This window comes from Callospermophilus lateralis, unplaced genomic scaffold, assembly GCF_048772815.1.
Source record: "Callospermophilus lateralis isolate mCalLat2 unplaced genomic scaffold, mCalLat2.hap1 Scaffold_113, whole genome shotgun sequence".
Lineage (NCBI taxonomy): Eukaryota > Metazoa > Chordata > Mammalia > Rodentia > Sciuridae > Callospermophilus > Callospermophilus lateralis.
The window spans coordinates 3,588,959-3,610,929 of NW_027511570.1; the positions used below are offsets into that span (position 1 = coordinate 3,588,959).

At 33.6% G+C, this 21,971-nt stretch overlaps 1 protein-coding gene across 1 annotated transcript; it reads right to left on the reverse strand.

Moving 5' to 3' along the window:
- Positions 1-113: 113 nt before the first annotated feature.
- LOC143386133 (oligoribonuclease, mitochondrial-like) lies at positions 114-18,665 on the reverse strand. Its single transcript, XM_076841434.2, has 3 exons — positions 18,357-18,665; positions 17,648-17,759; positions 114-280 (listed from the first exon to the last, which is right to left on the reverse strand). The coding sequence occupies exons 1-3, from the start codon at positions 18,663-18,665 to the stop codon at positions 114-116; spliced, it is 588 nt and encodes a 195-aa protein (XP_076697549.1).
- Positions 18,666-21,971: the final 3,306 nt, after the last annotated feature.

The following is a 21,971-nucleotide window of genomic DNA, read 5'->3' on the forward strand; positions in this document are numbered from 1 at the left end:
TTTAAAAAAAAATCACAGTTAATGTTCAACACCCTGAGTTTAAATTTCAGAGGCTCAGGAATTATAATTCTCAGAGATGATACTGTGATTAGTGAAACATGACATTTTGGGATTTAAGAATTGTAAAGCTGCTCTCTGATGAGAAAGAATGTTATTCCTTCAGGTCCATCACGAAGGTAGGAAGCTGTTCCCACAGCTTCCAATTTACCCTCCTCCTCTTGATGTACTGGGGAAACATTAATCCAGGCATTTCCCCTCATTTCCACTTCTGACATGCTCACTGATATGGAGAAGTAAAGATAAAAGCTTTGAAGGAATTTCCATCTCCATGATTTGTTTTTTTTTTCTCTCTCTTCATACTCCTGAATGTGTCCAGTGTTCCCTCTTATTCCAACTATGATTAAGAAATGTATACTTGGTGACTGACAGTGTGGATCTATCTGTGCACTGTAATGTTCATAAACACTCCTGCATGATGCTATTGAAGTATTGCAGGCCTCCTTCCCTATCTGCTCTGTAACCCCAGGCAGACCTCTGCTGACACTTCATCTATATGAGGGCTTGAGTCCATGGCCTGCCGGAGCTCAGGCTACCTGGGCATGAAATACACATTGCTATAATAAGCAATATGCTGAGATTCAGTATTTCTTCAGCCTAAACAGGGATGTCAATGCCCTAAAAACAGAGGCTTATATTGACATAATGGTGGCCTGCAAGACTTCAATATTATATGTTGGGCTGAGAGTGCAGCTCAGTGGTAGAAAGCTCACCTAGCACATGTGAGGCTTTGGGTTTGTTTCCCAATACCACAAGACAAAATCAACAACACAAAAAAGCATTACATTCTAAAATAAATATTTGGGGAAAATATAGAAATCTGTAGGGAAACAAAAATCCACAATTACACTATTAGACATTCACTATGAACATTTTTGTATGTATTATTCAATAGTGATTTTCCTCAATGTACCTATATTTACATTTCCACCTATATATATCTGTATGTTACTAAATTTATAAATCTTACCTAAATTATATATATATATATATATATATATATATATATATATATATATATATATATATTATAAAATTGATATCAATTTGGAAATATTTTTCTCATAAAATTATCTATATATTTTAGAGGGGGTTTTGTTTGTGTTGATTGGTTGGTTGGTTGGTTGGTTTTCTTTTGTGGTAGTGCTGAGGATCAAACTCAAGGCCCTGCACATGACAGATAAGTGCTCTATCACTGTGCTGAACTTCCAGTACTATATGTTTTAAATAATCTTCTAAAGTGTGATGTTTAATGATTTTGTGATTTTGCATTATTATATTTTTCTAAATAATTCTCTTTTAAAAATTGTAAACCACACTCTAAGAAGCCCATTACTTACTTATATCTTGAAGTAATTTATAAAAATATAATTACTGAGCTAAAATGGTTATAAGGATTAATTTCTTAAGTTTCCTTTTTTTCAATTAATCATAAACTAACTAATTTTCTATTTTAAGAAAACTTTTAAAAGTACTCTGTCAGGGCCTGGAGTTGTGGCTCAGTGGTAGAGTACTTGCCTGGCATGTGTGAGGCCCTCGGTTTGATCCTCGGCACTACATATAAGTAAGTAAATTAATTAAATTAAATATCCATTGAGAACTAAAAAAAATTTAAAAGTACTCTATCAAAACTTGTAATTTTATTCTATGTATTTAGAATACCTAGAACTGCTATTGAGAAGTGTAATTATTGGGTTAAAAGAACTGCATGGGTAATTCATTTTTAAAATTTTGTGTATTATATGTAAAGGAAGCACTCTCACTTGTTTTGTCTGCATTCATAGCAGATACTTTGGTATGCACTGGTTATGAAAAGTGTAAGAATATTTGAAAACTTGACAGATTATTTTGGGCAGAACATTTTCTTTCTTGACAGAATGCTTGCTTGTAGCCCTATCTCTGCTTCACTGGGCAGGAGTGCCTGTTCTGTTTGACTTCATCCATTTTGAAGTTTCAAATGGTCACAACCTATAAGACAGAGTGACAAAAGGCCATCAATCAACGTAAATCGGTGCTCAGCCCATGGGTCTGGGCCTGGGTTGGGAGATGGTCAGTGGCGGTTCTTTGGATGTAAATCTGCCTCTCATATAGCTGTGGCTAGTGCAAAGGCAGGTCACAGTGCATGATGAGGATTCTAATATTAAGTGCATTTTAAAAACTTGAAATGCATGTATATAAATTGAGTTTTGAGCAGATTCTGTTTTCTCCCAGCAATACTATTCATTAGTTACCAGATGGATATCATTTTTGAAAGTATTGATTTTCAATGGCCATAGAAACATCTTTGTGTGTCTGCCGAGCTTGGTTATTAATTTTGTTGTTATTCTGAAAATTATCACTTGAGAGCAGCTGAAGTTTGAGCTGGGAAGCAGAATTAAAATCAATGCAAAAAAATGTTTCTAGAATGACCTTAAAATTGGGAATATTGTAAGAATCTGAACAGCTTTTTATCCTGAATAAGTATAAATACATACATGCACACAAAATCTTTATTACATGTAATACTGCCACTGCTTCTGGGACAATATCTTTAGTGTGAAATAAGAGAGGGGATGCACGGACATGTAAGAGCATTATAGGTTTTCCTAGAATTCTTCGCCAAGCTGTCTGAGAGGATGGGGGACTTTGTGACAAAGACTGAAGTCCTTTTGTGAAGATAGTGGTTCCCACTCCTCCTTCTTATCCTCCTCTCCCACCCCCTCCTTTTTCCTCTTTCTGTTTCTACCTCCCTTCTCTCTTACATTTTCTTCTATTCCTTTCTTTCCTTTTTTCTTCTATAACATCTTTAAATATTTTATTGCCCAGAGTAATGCATGTTAATTGTAAAAAAAAAAAAAAACTTAGAAAATATAAACAATCATGAAAATAAAAATGATCAGAATCACTTGTAATTCTGTTTCACAGAATGAATGCTCAATGTTTGGAGTGGAATATATATATATATATATATATATATATATATATATATATATATAGAGAGAGAGAGAGAGAGAGAGAGAGAGAGAGAGAGTTAAAGCATGCACACACACACACACACACACACACACACAGGTATACATGTATAATTAACTAAGATGGCCAGTGTTAAATTCTTTTGATTAATATGAATAATCAGGTTATTTTGATTAGTAAATGGCTCTTAAGATATAATCAATTAAAAAGTGCTCCTTAAAAAAATAAGTTAGACATAGGAAGATAAGTACTGCACCACTTATGTATTTGTAGAGACTAAAATAAATTAATATTATGAAAATTAAATACAATTGTGATTACTAGTGACTAGAATGGGCAGGAGAGAGAGGAGCTGGAGGGAAGACAGATAATAGATTCCAAAATAACACAAAGCTGGAATAAATTCTAGTGTTTTTCAGCATAGTGGAGTGGCCACAGTTCATAACAACTTATTCTATGTTTTATAAAGAATTAGAAGAGAGGAATTCAAGGGCTCCAAACAAAGAAAAAGGCAAATTCTTAAGGAGATGGAGATGCTAATTGCCATGATTTGACCATTATACATTGTTTATATGTATTGAATTATCACACTGTACTCCATAAAATGTACCATTATTGTATATCAATTAAAAATGAATTTTAAAAAGCTGATGCAATTTTTGAGAATATGTTTCCATAGAGTGACATAGACTGTCTCCTCTGTTTCTAGTGTTATTCTGAATATGATTTGAGGAGGAGGACAGGTATCTTTGAAGCTTCTCCATCAGAGGAAGGCATGTGTCTCTTTGAACTCCCTCCTCATGTCCCCCAGCTCTGCAGCGGTGGCTGCTGCCAGCATGGCACTGGGAAAAGGCTCCAAAACACCCTTGAGGAATTGGATCGAGGTTGAGGATGTTTAAAATGTGTTCAAGAGAAAGATTTCTCTAGAGATTTCGCCTGGAAGCATTTAAAATATTCTCAGTGGTAGAGGCAGGCTCTAAGTCTTGCCACACTTCAAAGTAGGATTGATGAGCAAGGAGAACGCTCCATGAATCACCAGCTTCCCTACAGTAGATGTTCATCTCTACCTATGTCCCCCTACCTCTCCACTGGGCCCGCTCAGATGTCTGGGCCCAGGCTATCATGCTCTGTGTGCTGTTCAATGCTGATCAACACAAAGAGGCAGGGAAGGAAGGCTGTTGTGTGCAAAAAGTCACCAGACGTTGAAAGACAGAAGCTCTGATTACGCTCTTACTATGGATCCACTATATTTTTGTTGAATTGTTCATATGAGCTGGAAAGGGACTCCTGTGCCATGAAAAACAGTGAGATTACTTTCGAAGCTATTATGATATTTTCTCAGTAGATGGCGATGTTTTGAACGAAGACGCTTTGGGTGAGCTCATTTAGAAACGTGAAATTGAATAAGGTTTCTTTAAATAAAAAGGATCCCATTGTCACAACCTACGAAACTTTGACACAAAGAAGAGTGTAGTAATAAGAGCATGTTCCTTAGTTCCCAAATCAGTACTATCCTATAAAAATATAACAGGAGCCATGTTGCACTTTTAAAGTTTTCGGAAACAACATTGAGACAATGTTGACATAAATAAAATAGGTGAAATTCATTTCAGCAAAGTATTTAATTTCATTAAATATACAAAATTTAAGGTTTCAACATGTAATCAATATCAAAATTACCAGGGAAATATTATACATTCAGATAACCTGTATTTAAGTCCTCAATAGCCAGTAATTGATAGCTACCATGCTACACCAACTGATATGTTTTCCTTCTTTTATTTCTTCATAAAAGCGTAAATTTTCAGAACCACTGATTTGAACAGGGATTATGTTTTTATTTTTTAGAGTATTTTGTGTTGAATTTGATCCTTGCCAAAGTAGTGTCTTTGGCTAAGCAAAGACATGTGTGGTGTGTGTGTGTGTGTGTGTGTGTGTGTGTGTGTGTGTGTGTGTATCAACACAAGTTTTGGTCCTCCATAGAGAAATCAATGCATATATCAGTATCCAGGAAGAATGTCAGAAAGTTTTTTGTTATCTACTAAAGCAGTGAATCTCTCCTATGTACCAGGAACTGTTCTAAAAAATAAAGCTTATCTTTGCATTTCTAAACAAGACCTGTATTAAATAAATGTTGATAGAGACTCCCTATGACTTGGAACTTCTCTACCCATTTCTCGCCATTCAGTCCATTAATGAACTTTTATGGAGTTCCTCACACTTACTGAAGGTGCACAATGTAGTAATAAAGCGGCTACCCCAAAGATCCCAGGTTAGTGGGGGAGTGGACCTAGCTGACAATTACATAAAATAGCATGAATGCTTCTAATTAATACTTAAGGGGCCATGAGAGTTAAGAAGAGGCACACACATTTAGACTGTGGCTGCTCATGATGGAGGGAAGGGACTGAGGGGGTTTCTTTAAAGGTTTGCTGTCTGAGCTGGGTCATGAAGAAATGAACAGGGTTAGAAGAGTTGGGAGATGGCATCTTCAGTGGTAGGGGTGGGGGAGGGGTGAAGATGCATCCAGCAGGGGCCAGAGGCATGAGACAAGGCAGCAAGTTTGAAGAACTGCAGGTAACTGAGGCTTTCTGTTATGTAGGAATGAAGGGTTCAGTGTTTCAAGAGGTGAACAATGCTCAGATTATTAGAACATTTATGTTTCAAGCTATTTAGCTCAATCTTGAAAATCAAAAGAAGAATTAAAGGATCCTTATCAGGAGAATGATGTGGTTGGATTTCTGTTTTGGGAAACTCATTTTAGCTTCAGTATGGAGAATGGATTTGAGGGCTGTAAGACGAGGCAGAAAAACTCAGTTTTGAAGTTTTTTCAATGTCTGTGAGTGGGACAGGAAAAGAGTGATCTGCAACAGAGGCCAGAGCTATGAATTAGCATTGGGTTTGAAAGAGATTTGTGAAGAGGATTAATAGGAATGGGTGTGCAGTTGTGAGGGAAAAAGACATAGACATCAGGAGATATAACATAGACATCAGGTGTAAGCCATCTTGTGTGGTTTGAACTCCTAGCTGATGGTATAAAGGGAGTAGCAGAGCTTTGATGTTAGCTTGACCAGATAAGGAGCAGAAGGAAAAATGGGAGGAATCAGTCTTGAAAGTTTTCAATAGTTAAACTTCACAGACATGGAGTCACACTCTTCATATCACATGTATGATAGGAATTGAGAGTTGGGTAATAGTGTTGTGATTTCCTTTATTTGCATTTCTATTAAGAATCCCTGTAGTTTAGACTACTTGGGGAAAGAGTAATTACAGTAGTAAAAAGAAAAGAAATTCCTTGCTATTCAAATTTTAGAAAATTTTACTAAGATCATGATACATTTTCTCATCATGAGCATAGGCCCTTCATATGTTTAAGTAGTTACAAGAATAATTAAAATAATAATAATTATTTGGATTAAACTCTGACTTCTGATTTTGGAATTGTGGAAAACTAAATGACATGTAAAAAAAAGGTGTTTGAAACTTGTATGAATGCAGTCATTAAACACAAAATAATATTATGTGCTCAGAGAACAACTAGAAAGAATGAAATCATTTGATAAAAGCCAAGCAGGATGATAAACTGGAAATTTGATAGTGAGATTTTCTTTAGTGTGGGACTGGCAGGAAATGCTGATCTTCCAAATTAGAGGTTATGGATTAAATGTCCATTTCAGGCCAAGTCTCTGGATCTCTGTGATATATTTTCATTTCCTGTTGTACATAAATTTGTACCCCTGGAAGATACACCAAAGTTAATAAAACCAAAGACTATAAATTTTATATATATATATATATATATATATATATATATATATATATATATATATATATATATATATTTCATATTCTGCCAAATAGTTCTAAATACTTCACTTTCCATATATTCTGCTTGAAACAGAATTAAAAAGACAACATTTAAGAATTTAATCCACCAATTTGTGCCTCGTGTAGTTTGGAGATCTTATTTACACAGTTAATATCATCTGGTAGCCACTAGGATAAGAAATTAACTTCAAAATGATGCTATTTATGAGATGCATAGTATAAACAAATGAAAAGTTATGCTGAAAACACAATTTTTCATTTGGTATCCTTGATGCTTCCAAAATAAATCTGTCCAATAGTTGTTTCACAATCCAAAAATGACAAACATATAAGGATGTAAAAAAATATTCTGTGTTGACTGAGGATCTAGTCTGTTTTAAAAGATTACCTGGACTAGATGATTTATAAAGACTAGGGATCTATTTTGGCTCATAGTTCTGGAGGCTGGGAAGTCCAATAGCATGACATTGGCCTCCATTCAAACATAGTGTAAAGAGGAAGGGAAGTGGACACATGCCAAAGACACAATATACAAAGGGAAACCTGAATTTATAATAACAGAAAGCTCATGGTGTCCAGTCTAATCCATGAGAATCATTTCAGTTCTGCATGAAACCCTCTTAAAGCCCATAACTCCCAACACCATTGAAATGACAATGTAATTCTAACATGAGTTTCAGAGGTGACAAACCAAATTCAAACCATAGCAATTAATAACCCAATAGAAATAATCTCATAATCTGTGGCAATAAAACAAAATCATGATTTTTGGAACTTGAACTAAATGTTCATTTTGGCAAGAAAAATTACACATTGATGAAGAAAGCATCAATTAATTAGAAGAAGTAATTGTAGAAAATCATATGATGGTTCCATCTATCAAAACTAGCATGTTGAAAAATAAGGCATATTAAGAATGGAATTACATAATCCACATATACTTAATAGAAATTTTGAAATGAAAATTTCAAGAAAATGAAGAGATAGTATTGACAGAATAATTAATAAGAACTTAGAAAATGATTCTAAAATGATGTATTCAGGAAGAATTAAAGTAAATCTACATCTAAACATCACAGTGAGAATACAGAACAAAAACAGATGACATCAACAGAGTAATTATTAAGTGATAATAATGCATGTGCAAAAAATAACAATAAGAGGAGAAGCAGTCTTGTCAACTGTTGTGATGGAGGTCATAAAAAGTTATCTTCAGAATCAGAACATTATTAAAGGCTATCATGCCCAGCCGAATAACTATTAAAAATAGAAGTTGGAGTTGGGCATTGTGGGGCATGCTTGTAATTCCAGCCACAGGAGAGGACGAAGAAGGGGCCAACCTCTGCAATTTAACAGGACCTTGTCTCAAAATAAAATAATACAAAAGTAAAATAAAAAGTTCTAGAGATGTAGTTCAGTGGCAGAGCACCCCTGGGTTCAATCCTCAGTACCATGCACCATAAAAGAGATTAGTATACAGGGCTTGCTTGGGTGGACATATCACAATTAACACTATTAATATGTAGAATTAATACATGTCAAACAAAACTAAACTAAAAAATAGAATGATATAAAAATTTTTAAATTGGATTATAAGAGAAGTTACTATTCACTATCAGTAAAACGGAAAAAGAATGTTAAAGAAAATATTTCAAAATCATCACAAATGGAATGCCAAGGACAGAAGTTATTTAAAATGTTTTGATAAAATCAATAAATATAAAGTTAAATCTTTAGAATTTAAGAATATTTAAACAACAATAAAATTAGCAATCAATGTATGGTGTTTCTCACATTACTGTGTCTTTCACAACTGTTCAGACAACAAGGGTTCAACTTCTCTTCAAAATATATTCACATAAAATATATATTTGCAATCATAGATAGTTTCCTTTTTAAAAGTGTCAACAGACAAAATAGTTATAGTAAACATAAGGAAAGTAATCCTAAATATAAACTGTAGTTAGAAAGTAAAATACAGTTTTCTAATTTTGAAAGTAGAAGCATAACATTGACAGTACTTCAGAATGTTAAAATATTGTAAACTCTCTACCCAGAGGAAATCAAAGAGAGTGGGAGATCAGTCTAAGATGGGGATAAAACATTCACTGAATTTTGAAAATATCTTCTAAAAACTTAAACTTTGAATAGCTCATACAAAATATGTTTGAATTTTTTTCAAACCCCATATATTGTTCAGGTGAGGAAGGCCACATTTGAGCACAGTCTACCCCTGGATCACTGTCCTTTGATAAAATTAAGTATTTGCATTTGAAAGCCCATGGAATTTCTGAACACCTGTTAGAATAACCAAAATCCATCACTATATGCCTGGTTGTAAGGCAACAGGAACTCTTACCTATTACTTACCTATTACTGATGGAAGTGGAATAGTAAATGTTGAACATACTGAACATACTATTATCATATGTATTTCTAAACATTTACAAAAATGTGGAAAAAATATATCTATATGAAAAACTGTACCTGGATGTTGACAGCAGCATTATTTATAATTGCCAAAACTTGTAAGCATCCAGGATGCTCTGTAATAGATGAATGGATAAATAACTATATGGTACATTCAGACAATTAAATATTATTGATTGCTAAATATAAATGAGCTATCAGACTGTGAAACAAGAAAGAATTTCAAATGTACATTACTAAGTGAAAGAAGCCAATATGGAAAGATTATGTACTGTATTGCTTCAACAATGTGATATTCTGGAAAAGGAAATCTATGGAGACTATAAAATGTTTAGTAGTTGGCATGAAATAAGCAGGGAAAACTATGAAAAGGAAGAGTACAGGAATTTTTTGGTGGGGGATGAAGATATTTGGTATAATAATACCAAATACACATTCACAAGCATCTATCAACTCATAGTATGTAAAATACCAAGTGAGAACCCTTTTGTAAACTACAAGCATTTGGTGATAGTGATGTGTCAAAATAGGTCTATCAATTGTAATAAATGTGCTAACCTTTTAGGTTATGTTTATAATGAGAAAGACTATGCATGTGTGAGATAGTGAATATATGAAAACTCAATGCATTTTTCTCAATTTTTCTGTGAACCCAAACTCCTCTAAGCAATCATATATATTATATGAAATAAATTATGGTGATCAAAACAGGAAGTAATCTGATGGTAATTGGAACTACCTGTAGACAGGAAGGATAAAAAATGATTCCTTTAATAAAGAAACAAGGTAGCCAGGTACAATGGCCCACTCCTGTAATCCCAGTGGATTGGGAGGCTGAGGTAGGTGCATCCTGAATTCAAAGACAGCCTCAGAAAAAAGCGAGGCACTAAGCAACTCAGGAAGACTCTGTCTCTAAATAAAATACAAAATTGGGAGGGGGATGTGGCTCAGTGGTTCAGTGCCCCTGAGTTCAATCTCTAGTACACACTGCCTGCACCCCCCCACTCAAATAATAAGAAACAAGGTAATTGTAATAGATAGTGTCTTTGTTGCTGTTATGGCTCTTATTGCTGTATAACCACCCCAGTATGTAGTATGTGGGATAATGAAGTTCATTCAAATATTTTATGACTAAAGGCTATTTACTTTCAAATTTCCTAACAATAAATATTTATTTATTATAAATTAGTTTTCTAGTTTGTAGAATGTTTATTAGATTTCCAGGAATAAAATATTCAGATTATGAAGTTTTCTTATTAATAGGTATTTGCATGTGTGTCTGTTTTGTATTCTGTATATGTCTACATACTTTTAGTACCTCAAGATGTGTATTGAAATGTATGTATATACAGATGTATTTCCTATTGCAATATAAGTGTTCAACATGTTTAATAAATTCTCGTTGAAAGAATGCAGAAAAATAATTCACAATAAATGCATGTAATTACCTGCTAGAGATTTCAAAAGATACTAATTTGGAATTGAAACAAGTCAATAAAAGAGTAGAGGTATTTTTAAAAAGTGTTTTATGTAAGAATTCTCTCACAATAATATCTCATCATCACTGGCTGAAAAAAAAAAAGAAGTTTAACAGCTATGCCTCTCTGCCTACTTTATTGTACTATTTTCCAATCCATTAACTAGCAAGTTAATACAAATGTATTTATACGTTAAAGAAAAAAACTGAAAGTACTATACATTATGATGGTAGAAATTACAAATTATTCAGAATGCATTAATGTCAGTAACCCCTGAACTATCTTATTCATTTGTGGAAAGAATGTATGTCATAATTGTATGATATGTAATGTTCCTATAATATTTATGTTCTCATGACTTATGTTCTAATTGCTTTATCAAATTCTAGCAACTGTTCTCATAGCACATTCATTTTGCACACAGAGGGGGAAAGTGCTCCAGCTACTATTTAATGAAATCAACATATGCTGATACTTTATTTTAGTCTTCTTCATGAAATCTTTAACCAGAAAATAAAAGCATTTAGAGAGCACACTATATGTAATTATTGATAAAACATTTCCATTTTTAATTAAGAATATTCATATAAGATATATGAAACTATGAACATGGGCAATACTTTTTTTTGTACCAGGATTGAAGCCAAGGGAGGTTAAACACTAGCTGAATCTCCAGCCTTTTTTATTTTCTATTTTAAGACAGGGTCTTGCTGATTTACTCAGGGCCTTAAACTTCTGATCCTCCTGCTTTCCTATGAGCTAAGATTAGAGGCATATTCCACCATACCTTAATAGTGCAATATTTTAAAATTAATTTTTGAATACATCTTTTATTAAATTATATTGTGAATGCTTTAAAAGTTATTTTATCAGGATGGGGCTAATACCAACTTTTATATTCCTATTATGACTTAGAAGCATATGTGGTATAACAAAAAAAATTTGATTATTTGATTGAGTGTATATTAGATATATATATATATATATATATATATATATATATATATATATATATATATAAAGAGTACACATAGGTGTGTGTGTGTGCATATAAATTTGAATTTTCAAAAGACCTCAATAACTTCACACATGTAAATTACTAACTTTCTTGCTCATGTGTAAAGCACATTTTTTTTAACCAGTGGAATTAGTATCATAAGCTTCAGAGGAAATGGGAAATTGGGGTAGACATATTAGGATCAAAATTGAAGAGTGGGAAGTTTAGATGTAGGCGATTTATCCAAGGAAGATAGAACTTGATTAAACATTATAATGTGAGACTGAGGAAAACTTGTGGGGTTTCTTGAGGGAAAGGATAAGAATAACATGTAAGTGTTAAGTTAGAACTAAAATAGGGAATAGTAGGAGGATGGAAAAAAGTATTTTATTTTGTCATAGTTTTGCTTAAGGCTTCCTGAATATCACAAATCTGTTAAGAAAATGTTCACTGCACAACAAGAAATAACAGCGTGTATGGGAGTGTTCCAAGAGAATGTACTGTTACTTATTCCTCAAAAGCAACTTTTTGAGGCTGGGCTTTTGTTATTCCCATTTTACACTTGAAAAAATACCTACATTTTTTTTAAAGATCACGTAAATGTTAAGGAATTCAAAAATTGTAAAATCAGAAATGCCCACTGTCCACTTACTTTTTTAAAAAATTCTTTCTTTAGTACCAGAAATTGAACCCAGGACCTTGAAAATACTAGGGAAACTATTGGGAACTGAATTAGAGCAAACTATATTTTATGCTTGTATAACTATGTCAAAATGAGAATCAATAATGTACTAAAAAAAGAATAGATGAAATCTTTAAGGGGTATACTGTTTATAAGGTCTCTGCCCTCATAAATGGACTAATACCATTATTTCAGGAGTGGGTTCACCCCTCTTGTTCTCTCCTTCTGTTATGTGATATCTCCCATGTTATCACCCAGAAAGAAGGCTCTCACAAGACGCTGGTGTCTTGCTATTGAACTTTTTGCCCTCCCAAACTGTGGGCCAATAAATTTCATTCATTATAAGTTACCCAGTCTCAGGTATTCTGTTAGAGCAGTACTTAAAGTAACTAAGACACAAAGGAAATGGCTTATTGAATCTGAGCAATGGGTGATTGGGTAGATCAATGTTCAAAAACCTGATGTGTAGGAGCCTAAGTCAGGAATGCAAAATATGTGAAGTGGGCTAAGCGGAATAAAATAGAGTCAAGTGATCCATGGTCACTTGTCCCAGCACCATTCTTTAAAGATTTTTTTTTTGATCCTCACTTAATTACCTTCAAATAAATTCACTAAAAATATGAGAGTTTCTGGACTAACAATTCTGTTCCATCAGTCTATATGTCTATATTTATATCAATACCACAATGTCTTGATTAGTATTATTTCTGAATTTTGTTTGTTTTGATTTCAGGAGATATTACTATGCTGCTCAGGCTGGGCGTAAACCCCTAGCCTCAGGTGATCCCTTAGACTCAGTTTCCCAATTAACTGGGACTATAAACATGCACCACCACATCTAGCTCATAATAGATTCTGAAATCAGTAAAAAAAAGTTATATGAAGTAAAATAATAAAAATCCTCTGATATTTAAGGCAAAGTTATTTTTTATTATAAGTGTTCTTGAGAACCTTTTATTTTCAAATAATTTCTTCTCAAAATTTTCTGCAGTGACTTCTATAAATGTATTTTTTTATTCCTGCTTTTTGTTTTGCTTCTAGGAATATATTCAAATATAATGTATTTAATTTCTTAACTTCACTCATGCAATCCTTTGTTATTAGACCCAGAGGCCAATTAATACAGAACAAGGTGTTTTTGAGTAATGAAAAGATGGACCTCCTTCACATATCACTTACTAGAGATGTCCTGTTTGTTCAGACAGCTATAACAGAATACTATGGACTAGGAGGCTTAGAAACAACAATAATTTATTTTTCACAGTTCTGGAACCTGAGTTCTAGATTCAGTCCCATTTCTGTAGTTGAGACCAGTTTAACTGGTAAGTTGAAATCTGTAAAGTAGTTAATGTCTGTGTATGCCAAAAAGTTGAGAATCATGACAATTACTTTATAGAAAAGAAGAGTTCACAGCATTTCGGCAACAAAGAGAGAAAGAACAAAATTAATGAGCATTTTATAGTGATAAATGTAAAGTCCTGTGTCCTAATCCAAAATATCAACCATTCAAAAGAATGGATCACTTAGTTATTAGTAAAATAGATGGCAGATTTGGCTTGCCAGTGAGATCAGTAGGAATCAATCATAAGATGTCACTCCACCAGAGCTAATGGGAACTTGTGTTTTATAAACAAAACTATAGAAACCAACTGAGGAAGTGAGAACCACACTTAGAAATCTTATTGGTTCTGGCTACCATACATTGTTATGCTTAGTCAACTTAAAATAAATTCAGAGAATGACAATTCTATGGTGAAAATAATTCTTGAAGGCCTACTGTGTACCTAAGACTTCACAACTGCTTTATGTAAATTGCTTCCTTTCTCTAAAAACTAATAAAGTTTGATAGGTGATAATAATGAAATGTTTGTGAGTGTCCTCAGAAGGCATCTGATTGTCACCCAAGAGACCACTCTTAAAAAATCATGCTGATGATCAGCTTTTGCTTCCTAACCTCATACTGGGTCAGAGGGTAGATGTGATCAGCACAACAAAACTGTTCATATCTCTCACAGCTGATTTAAGTTCACCAAGTTCATCAAGACAGAATTTGCCCAAATCATCTGTTTAATAATTCTGAGGGGAAAAAAAAACTATAACAAAATCTGCATTTCAGTTTTCTGCTGACATATTTTGCCAAGAATCAACATCATATACAGAAAGACAGTTTTTTTTTTAAAGATAGAGAGGGGAGAAAGAAAGAGAGAGAGAATTTTAATACTTTATTTTTTAGTTATCGGCGGACACAACATCTTTTGTTTGTATGTGGTGCTGAGGATCGAACCCGGGCCGCACGCATGCAGGCGAGCGCGCTACCACTTGAGCCATATCCCCAGCCCCAGTAAGACAGATTTTAATCAAAAGACAGCTCAATTAATCTTTGTCTTAATGGTACTACATTTGTCATAAAAAATTTCAGTTAAAGCCCAGGTTTTCGATATCCTCTCCAGTGATGATGCTCAGCAGGGTAACACCATTGTTTATGCAAGAAAAAATGAAGAAATATCTTCAGCTAACTCTGATTTGAAAATATACCTCAAATTTAGAAATGTTACAAATTTGAACAAAATGATGAGTCTTGGAATTGATGAGACACATTTCATAATCCTGCCAGCCTCAAAATATCTGATCAAGGGAATCTGCATAACTGTGTTTTAAAACACTAAAAATGGGTTGGGCATTCAGGCAGCATTGTTCTTTGGCAGAAGGTGACTGACTCTTGGTCATGCCCCAAATGGTACCTAATAGCATTGCTCTTTTTGTTTTATACCTGCAAAAACTTAAATTTGATTTTTTTTACAGTTATATCCCAATAAATCTTTATTTCCACACAATGAAATCTGAAATTTATAAAATTTTCATGTTTTACAGAATATAAGTATTTTGATATTTTCTCCAACAATTTTAAAAAGGAAAGGTGGTCAGGGAGGATTGGCCTATGGCTATAATTCCAGATAATCAGGAGACTGAGGCAGGATGATTGCAAGTTTGAGGCCAGCCTATGCAAGTTAGTCTCAAATTAAAATTCAAAAAAATGGGGATATAGTGCAGTGGTAAAGCATTTGCTTAGCATGCTAGAGGCCTGGGTTGGATTTTCAGTACTGAAAAATAAAAAAAACAAACAAAAAAGTAAAATCATTGTTCACCAGCCATTTAAAAATTGGGGTGGGAGAATCTGGCCCCAAAACTTTATTTACTGATTCCTATTCTAATTAAAGATTCAATGGAAATCAGTAGGCATACTCTTTATCTATTTTTTTTAAATGTGGTGCTGAGGGTCAAACCCAGTGCCTCATGTGTGCTGAGCAAGTGCTCTACCACTGAGCTATAACCCCAGCCACAGGAGGCACACTCTTAAATGTTTTTTGAGAAGTGAGGCTCTTCTCAAAAAACTTAAATTTGAATACAGAATGTTTCCTTTGGGGACAGGACTGCAATCAATTTCTCTTCTGACACTAGAGCTTCTGCTCTTATATTACCCTATCCTACTTTAGACTAGCAGACAAGTATGAGAGCCAAATGGAATTTTAATTTGAAGTTGGGAAGACAAGATTTAAGGAGAGTTGTGATTGCCGTGCAATTGATATAAATACTATCCCCAAAATAAATGTGTGAGGGAATTCACTTTTTTACGTATTTTTTGACAAATTTAGGCCTAGAAACACCATACCATTAGATCAAAGTTAATCTTGGCATTATGAGGATCCTCTTCTTTATAGGGTCATGAAAGAATCTGGGCCAATTGTGATAGCTAACAAAGATTGGAAGATCCTTTATATTTAGTCTTTCATGGTTACCATAAATATCCTTTCAGTAGAAAGTTATTTGATCTCTAAGGTAAGTAATAATTGCTTTCATACTGAGCAATGCACACTGGGTCTGTGGCTAACTTTTCAATTGGTCCCATAATCCTTGCCTCTGGGTAAAAAGATGTGGTCTCTAACATTTGCTGGCAAAATTTATGTGATCAGAAAATACAACACATATCTATGTTTAGGTAAATTTTCTCTGGTTTTGAAAACTTTCCTACCATAAAAATCTGGGTAATGTTGTGAAATAGGGTGTGTGGGGAATGAGGCCAAAGGTATAGTGCAGAGAAATCATAAATTGGTATCTCTACAACATTTACTCAAGAGAGTTTTCTTCAAATATTTAAACTTTGCAAGCAAAAGAGGGATTCATTTTTATTACACACATCTCCAATATAAAACTAAAGGATAGATTTTCTCTAAAGGCCAATCATAGTTTTTATTTATTTTTTTATTTTTTTTCATGTAAATAAATAAGCCTTTATTTACATTCCAATTTTTATAACAAATCACATCCACATTTATGTTTCCACACAGTAATTTATATTTAAAACACTAAATTTAAATAAGAATTTTAAAATAGGTATCAACTACATTGGCTGAAGAACTTTTACACAATGTAATTCTAAGACTTAATGCCAAAACTTTCCTTGTGAATGATCCAGAAAAGTGTCAGTTACCACATCAATGGACATATACAAATGCAAATACACCTCCACAGAACATTATCACCCCTCTTACAAAGTTGCTGCTTTAAAAATCCTGGTAGAACTGACCTGGTCTCTTTTAAATCAATGTCACAAGGGAAAAAAAAATAGAGATAGGTGGACAGTTCTGGGTTAACAGACTAAAGATACATAATAACCAAAATGAAACGCATGAGCCTTGACTGAATCCTGGTTCAAAAACAATTAGACATTTTAGGGAACTCTGAATGTAGACTAGACATCACGTGATACTATTAAATGGTTCTAATTCTTTTCAATGCAATAATGATACTGTGTTACATAACAAAATATCCTTATTCTTAGGAGATGCTCCATGAAGTTTTTAGAAATGAATTGTCATAACACCTACACTTTATTTTCAAATATAAAAAAAAATAGGTACAACCAACAGGCACACATTTAACAATTACTCAGTCCAACTTTTCTATGTCAAAAATTCTTTCATCATAAAAATATGGAGAAATTTTTACTGAGTTTATTTCTAACTTCTCATGTCTTATTTCAGCGCATTTTCCTAATATTCATGTTGTGAACTATACAAGGAAACTTGAACACAAAAGATAAATAATCCAAATCAGAGTAAATAGAAGATATAGATAGGCTTGGCTGGTATTTCTGGAATTGCAGTCTCTTGAATCACTACAATGGAAGACTATCTACAAGATATTCATAGGATTGGATTTTACCTGCAAGTGGACAGAGCCCCGGAGGAGTCTGCTGTCGTACAAAGGACAGAAATTCATACTCTGCCTGCTGCAATGTAATTGTACTCTCCTTCACTGCCTTGGTAAAACCAGACTGCAAGAGAGAATTCCCAGCCCCCAGCAGAAACACATGAAGTCAGTTTTCAAAGGTATCCAGAAATGAAACTTTACTTCAAAAATGGGCAAGTATCACCACAGATGGACCATTATTAGAACTCAAGTTCAAATTGAAACTGCCATCTTTTCACCAAATTTTTCTTAATCCAAGCCAATAAGTTATGTTCCTGATTGTTAATAGCATTTCCACACAGTCAAAAAAGATGGTGCTCAAAGTCCAAGGATATAACCTCTGGGAAGAAACAACTATTAAGAGGACAGCAGCATTCCCCCTTCTCTGAGAGTTGATGTCTAACCTCATCCAAAAGACTGACTTGAGTAATACTTGACAATCCACAATGCGTTCGCCACAGACTGAATATAGGAGAGAAAAAAGAGGACATTCAGGAGAAGATGATCTCGAGAGGTCCAAAAGATGAAAAGTAAAAAGCAAGCAGTTTCCCAGGCTTGCCAAGCAATCTTCCTCTAACCCTCTTTTTAAATAACATCCAACAATGGTCTAGGATTCAGATGTGAGCGCAATAAGCTTGTTACTGTTCCCCAAAGCAGCAATCTTGTTATTTGCTAATGTTACCTTCCCATGGTGCTCCTTACACCAATCTGACATGCTGTCCAGCAACTCATCTGGCTGTTTTATAATCAGGTTAGGACCTTCAGCCAAAATGTTAAGATCAGAGTCTGTTATCAGACAGGCCATCTCAATAATATGGTCCTTTTCAATGTCCAATCCTGTCATCTCCAGGTCCACCCAGACCATTCGCTGTGCCATGCTGTCCCCTGCCGCCATGGCTGCGCCACCTCCGCGGACACCTCGCGACCCGAACTGCCGGCGACTCCCACCCACACCCCGCAACAGCCTGGAGCCCACGGAGCCGCCTAGCATCACCCGGCACGAGCCGCCACGGCCCCAGCCTAGCCGCTGACGCGCGCGCAGGCGCAATGGTCGCTAACGTCGCAAACCCGCGGGGAGGCGCTGAGCGAGAAATCATAGTTTTTATAAGGAGGAAATTTTTTAATTAAAATTCTGGTTATGCGTCGACCTTCCACAGTGAAGAGATCCCTATCTTTTGAAACTGGTTATGATCTATTTTATTAAAAAAAAATAACCATAAGAGTCTTCTTTCAACAAATACGCACTGTCACTCAATACATACTGTAGGCACAGTGACTCCTGTATTAAAAGCACTATAGGATGAGAGTTACATGGATCATTTTGCTAGGTTATTATTCCAACTTGTAAGGAATTTTATGAGCAGAAGTCTTTCAATTGATTTGTTCATAAGCTAGCAGACAGAATGCACTTGAAAAGCCATTATTTGTATTGGCTTTTTTCATATTTGTTAAGAAGATGGGATTTATTTTTAACTCATCACTTTCTCTGTTATTTTCTTTGTTACTGATATCACTTGAAGTAGTCACTGAACTAAACAATCACTTTGCAACAGTTTCATCATCATTCACATATAATTTCTTTTAGAAAATGTACCTTTTACAACAAAGCCAGGCTGTTGCCTATGTCTGTTAAGTACTGTTACAAGTTTAGGAACTGCTCTTGTATCAACTAACACTAATTTTTAAGTTATTTTTGTTTCTGTATGTTAATGAAAAGGATAAGAATTCCTAAATTCTTGATTATCTTACTAAGATTTTATTCCATTACACATAAATCCACTAAGTTAAAAATAAAGACTATTTATCTTATATCTCATTCTTACTAATAAATATAGAACTATTGTAGCTATATTATTATTGGCAAAATGAACTCACTTCGAGGTTCATATTTCATATTGAACCAATCAAACATCCTTGCTAAATTTAAAAAAAGAAATCTCCTTTCAGTTTTAAAATTTCTGCAATTGAGAGTTTATTGTCCAACAAAACTAGCCTGTTGTAAATCAGAGACATAAAATCACAAAGCCTATGAAAAGTTGTGTCAAGCATGAAATTAATACTTTGGAGACACTTTTATGAGAAATATATTAAATTCAATAAGTTCTTTTGTTTCAGAACCTTGCAGAGTTTAGTGAAATAACTGTAAATTTGTCTCTTTTAACCTAAAAGAAATAATCATATTAACATTTGTATGCTGATAATAAGTTTTATTACACATTACTGCTACATTTTAAAACTCTGAACATGATTAATTTGTGTTTACAAAGTTTGTATTCCTTGGTGTACAATTAAATAATATCTCAAATTAAGATTGTATTATATAACTTTAATTCTACAATTGTAAAAATTTTGTTTTTCTGTGCTGAACTGAGTATAATAAGTGATATGCCACTAGAGTAATAATCTAGCTTGGCCCCTTAAATATAATATCAAATTATAAGTACAATTATCCAAAGTTTAGGGTTTCTCTTTTCTTTCATTCTTTCCTAACTTTCTCCCTTTTTACACATTATTTTTTAATTGTTTTAATATTGTCTTGTCTAAATTTCTATAACTCACATATTGCAAAGCAAGTGTCTAAACTTACAAATTATATTCCTATTTTAGGTCTACTTCCCCAAAATTCAAATTAAACTATAACAATATTATATTTATGTAACCTACATTTATTAATTACCTGACAAGCACATTGTCAATCTCCCAATTGATTATTTTCTTCTAATTAGAAGATTATTCTCTTCTAATTTCTAATTTCTATTTGAATTTTGAAATGGTATATGCTTGAGTTTATATTTGAATCCACATAAGGAGACATTGTCAAGTTAGAAACCTGAACTCTAAGTATACTGTCTGGATTAAAATTCCAGTTCTGATTGAGGGTGCTCGTACTCTTCTGTAGTATGGAAATTAAAATTATCTTATTCAAACAATAAGGAAAATAAATATATGCATGATTTACACTATATATTGTATATAATTAAATAATTATGCATAGTTTTATATATATTTATATATGCACAGCTGTGTGTTTACATTAAAAACAGATACTCTATATAACAATATATAATTATTTTATATATTTATATGCATATTTTTATACTTACATTTATGTACATATGACAAATTTTGAATTGTTTATGGCATATAATGAATACTCAGTGTATTTTAGTTAAAATAATGAATTTTTGTTCTCTTTGACTTTACCTTTTTTCTCTTCCCATTTCTTTCCCCATCTCACCCCTCCCGTTCTAAACACCTGGATAACCTTTTAGCAAATAAGATCATATAAACCTGTCTTTCTGCTACAAAATAAAATAATTAGTGTAAAATAACACATACAATAAATTACTGAAACTTTTATGACAAATTATAGTGGCTTAGAAGCTAACAATATCCTTAAGGAATAAACAGTCTTGAAGTCTTTTATATAAATACCAACACAGGTTGACACTTACTTGCAGATAATCTTTTTAAAATGAAAATGGACAGTTATAGAGTAGCTAGAATATACAAAGCACATGACCATGTGTTTGGGTAGCATTTTGTAACTGGTGTAGCTTCGTCTTGTTTTCCTTATATCTTTGTGATCCTGGAATGTAGATCATAATAAGTTGGCCCTCAGAGACCTGTATTTGCTGCTGTTGATGCCGTGGGTGACACCCATCCCATGGGTATGACTGAAATTCTTCATCTCTACTAAATGCACTATAGCAAAAGCATTGGTGTGTAATTTCTGCAATCAAGTTACAAAGCATACATTGGCTTATATCTTTTTGCCTTCCTTTTTTTCTGCCTGCTGAGGGAAGCCAGCAATCAAATTATGGGTATAGGTATGATTCCATGGGAAATAATTTCCCCAGACAACAGTCAGTAAATATATGTTAACAACCATTATGAATGCATTTGTGAACTAATAGTTCAGATGAAAATCAAAATGTCTGTAGCCAGATGTAATGCCTTGATCTCAGCCTATCGGGGGTTCCTGAGAGAGAAGCACCCTTAGAAATGATATAATAAGAAATATTTATTGTTATAGTGAATAAATTTTATAATAATTTGTTATGTTGCCCCAGATAACCATTACCAAAAATACCACTACTATATGTGGTATTTTTGGTAATGATTACCACTAAAATCCTTTTAAAGTACTTTCTGTGTGCTTTTCTGCAGATGATAGGAAACTGTATAAGGCAGAGAAGTTAAAGCAACAGTTCAGTAGGTACCTGGAACAGTGTCACATTAATGCAAACTGTATTTGAATTGTGTGAAACAAACATCTTCAAATTTATATGTAATG

Coding starts and splice junctions, on each gene's coding strand:
- LOC143386133 (XM_076841434.2), bottom strand. CDS start 18,665: ATGCTAGGCGGCTCCGTGGGCTCCAGGCTGTTGCGGGGTGTGGGTGGG. Junction 17,760..18,356: donor GTAAGGAGCACCATGGGAAG/GTAACATTAGCA, acceptor TCTCTCTTGCAG/TCTGGTTTTACCAAGGCAGT. Junction 281..17,647: donor GGGGCTCTGTCCACTTGCAG/GTAAAATCCAAT, acceptor TCTCCATATCAG/TGAGCATGTCAGAAGTGGAA.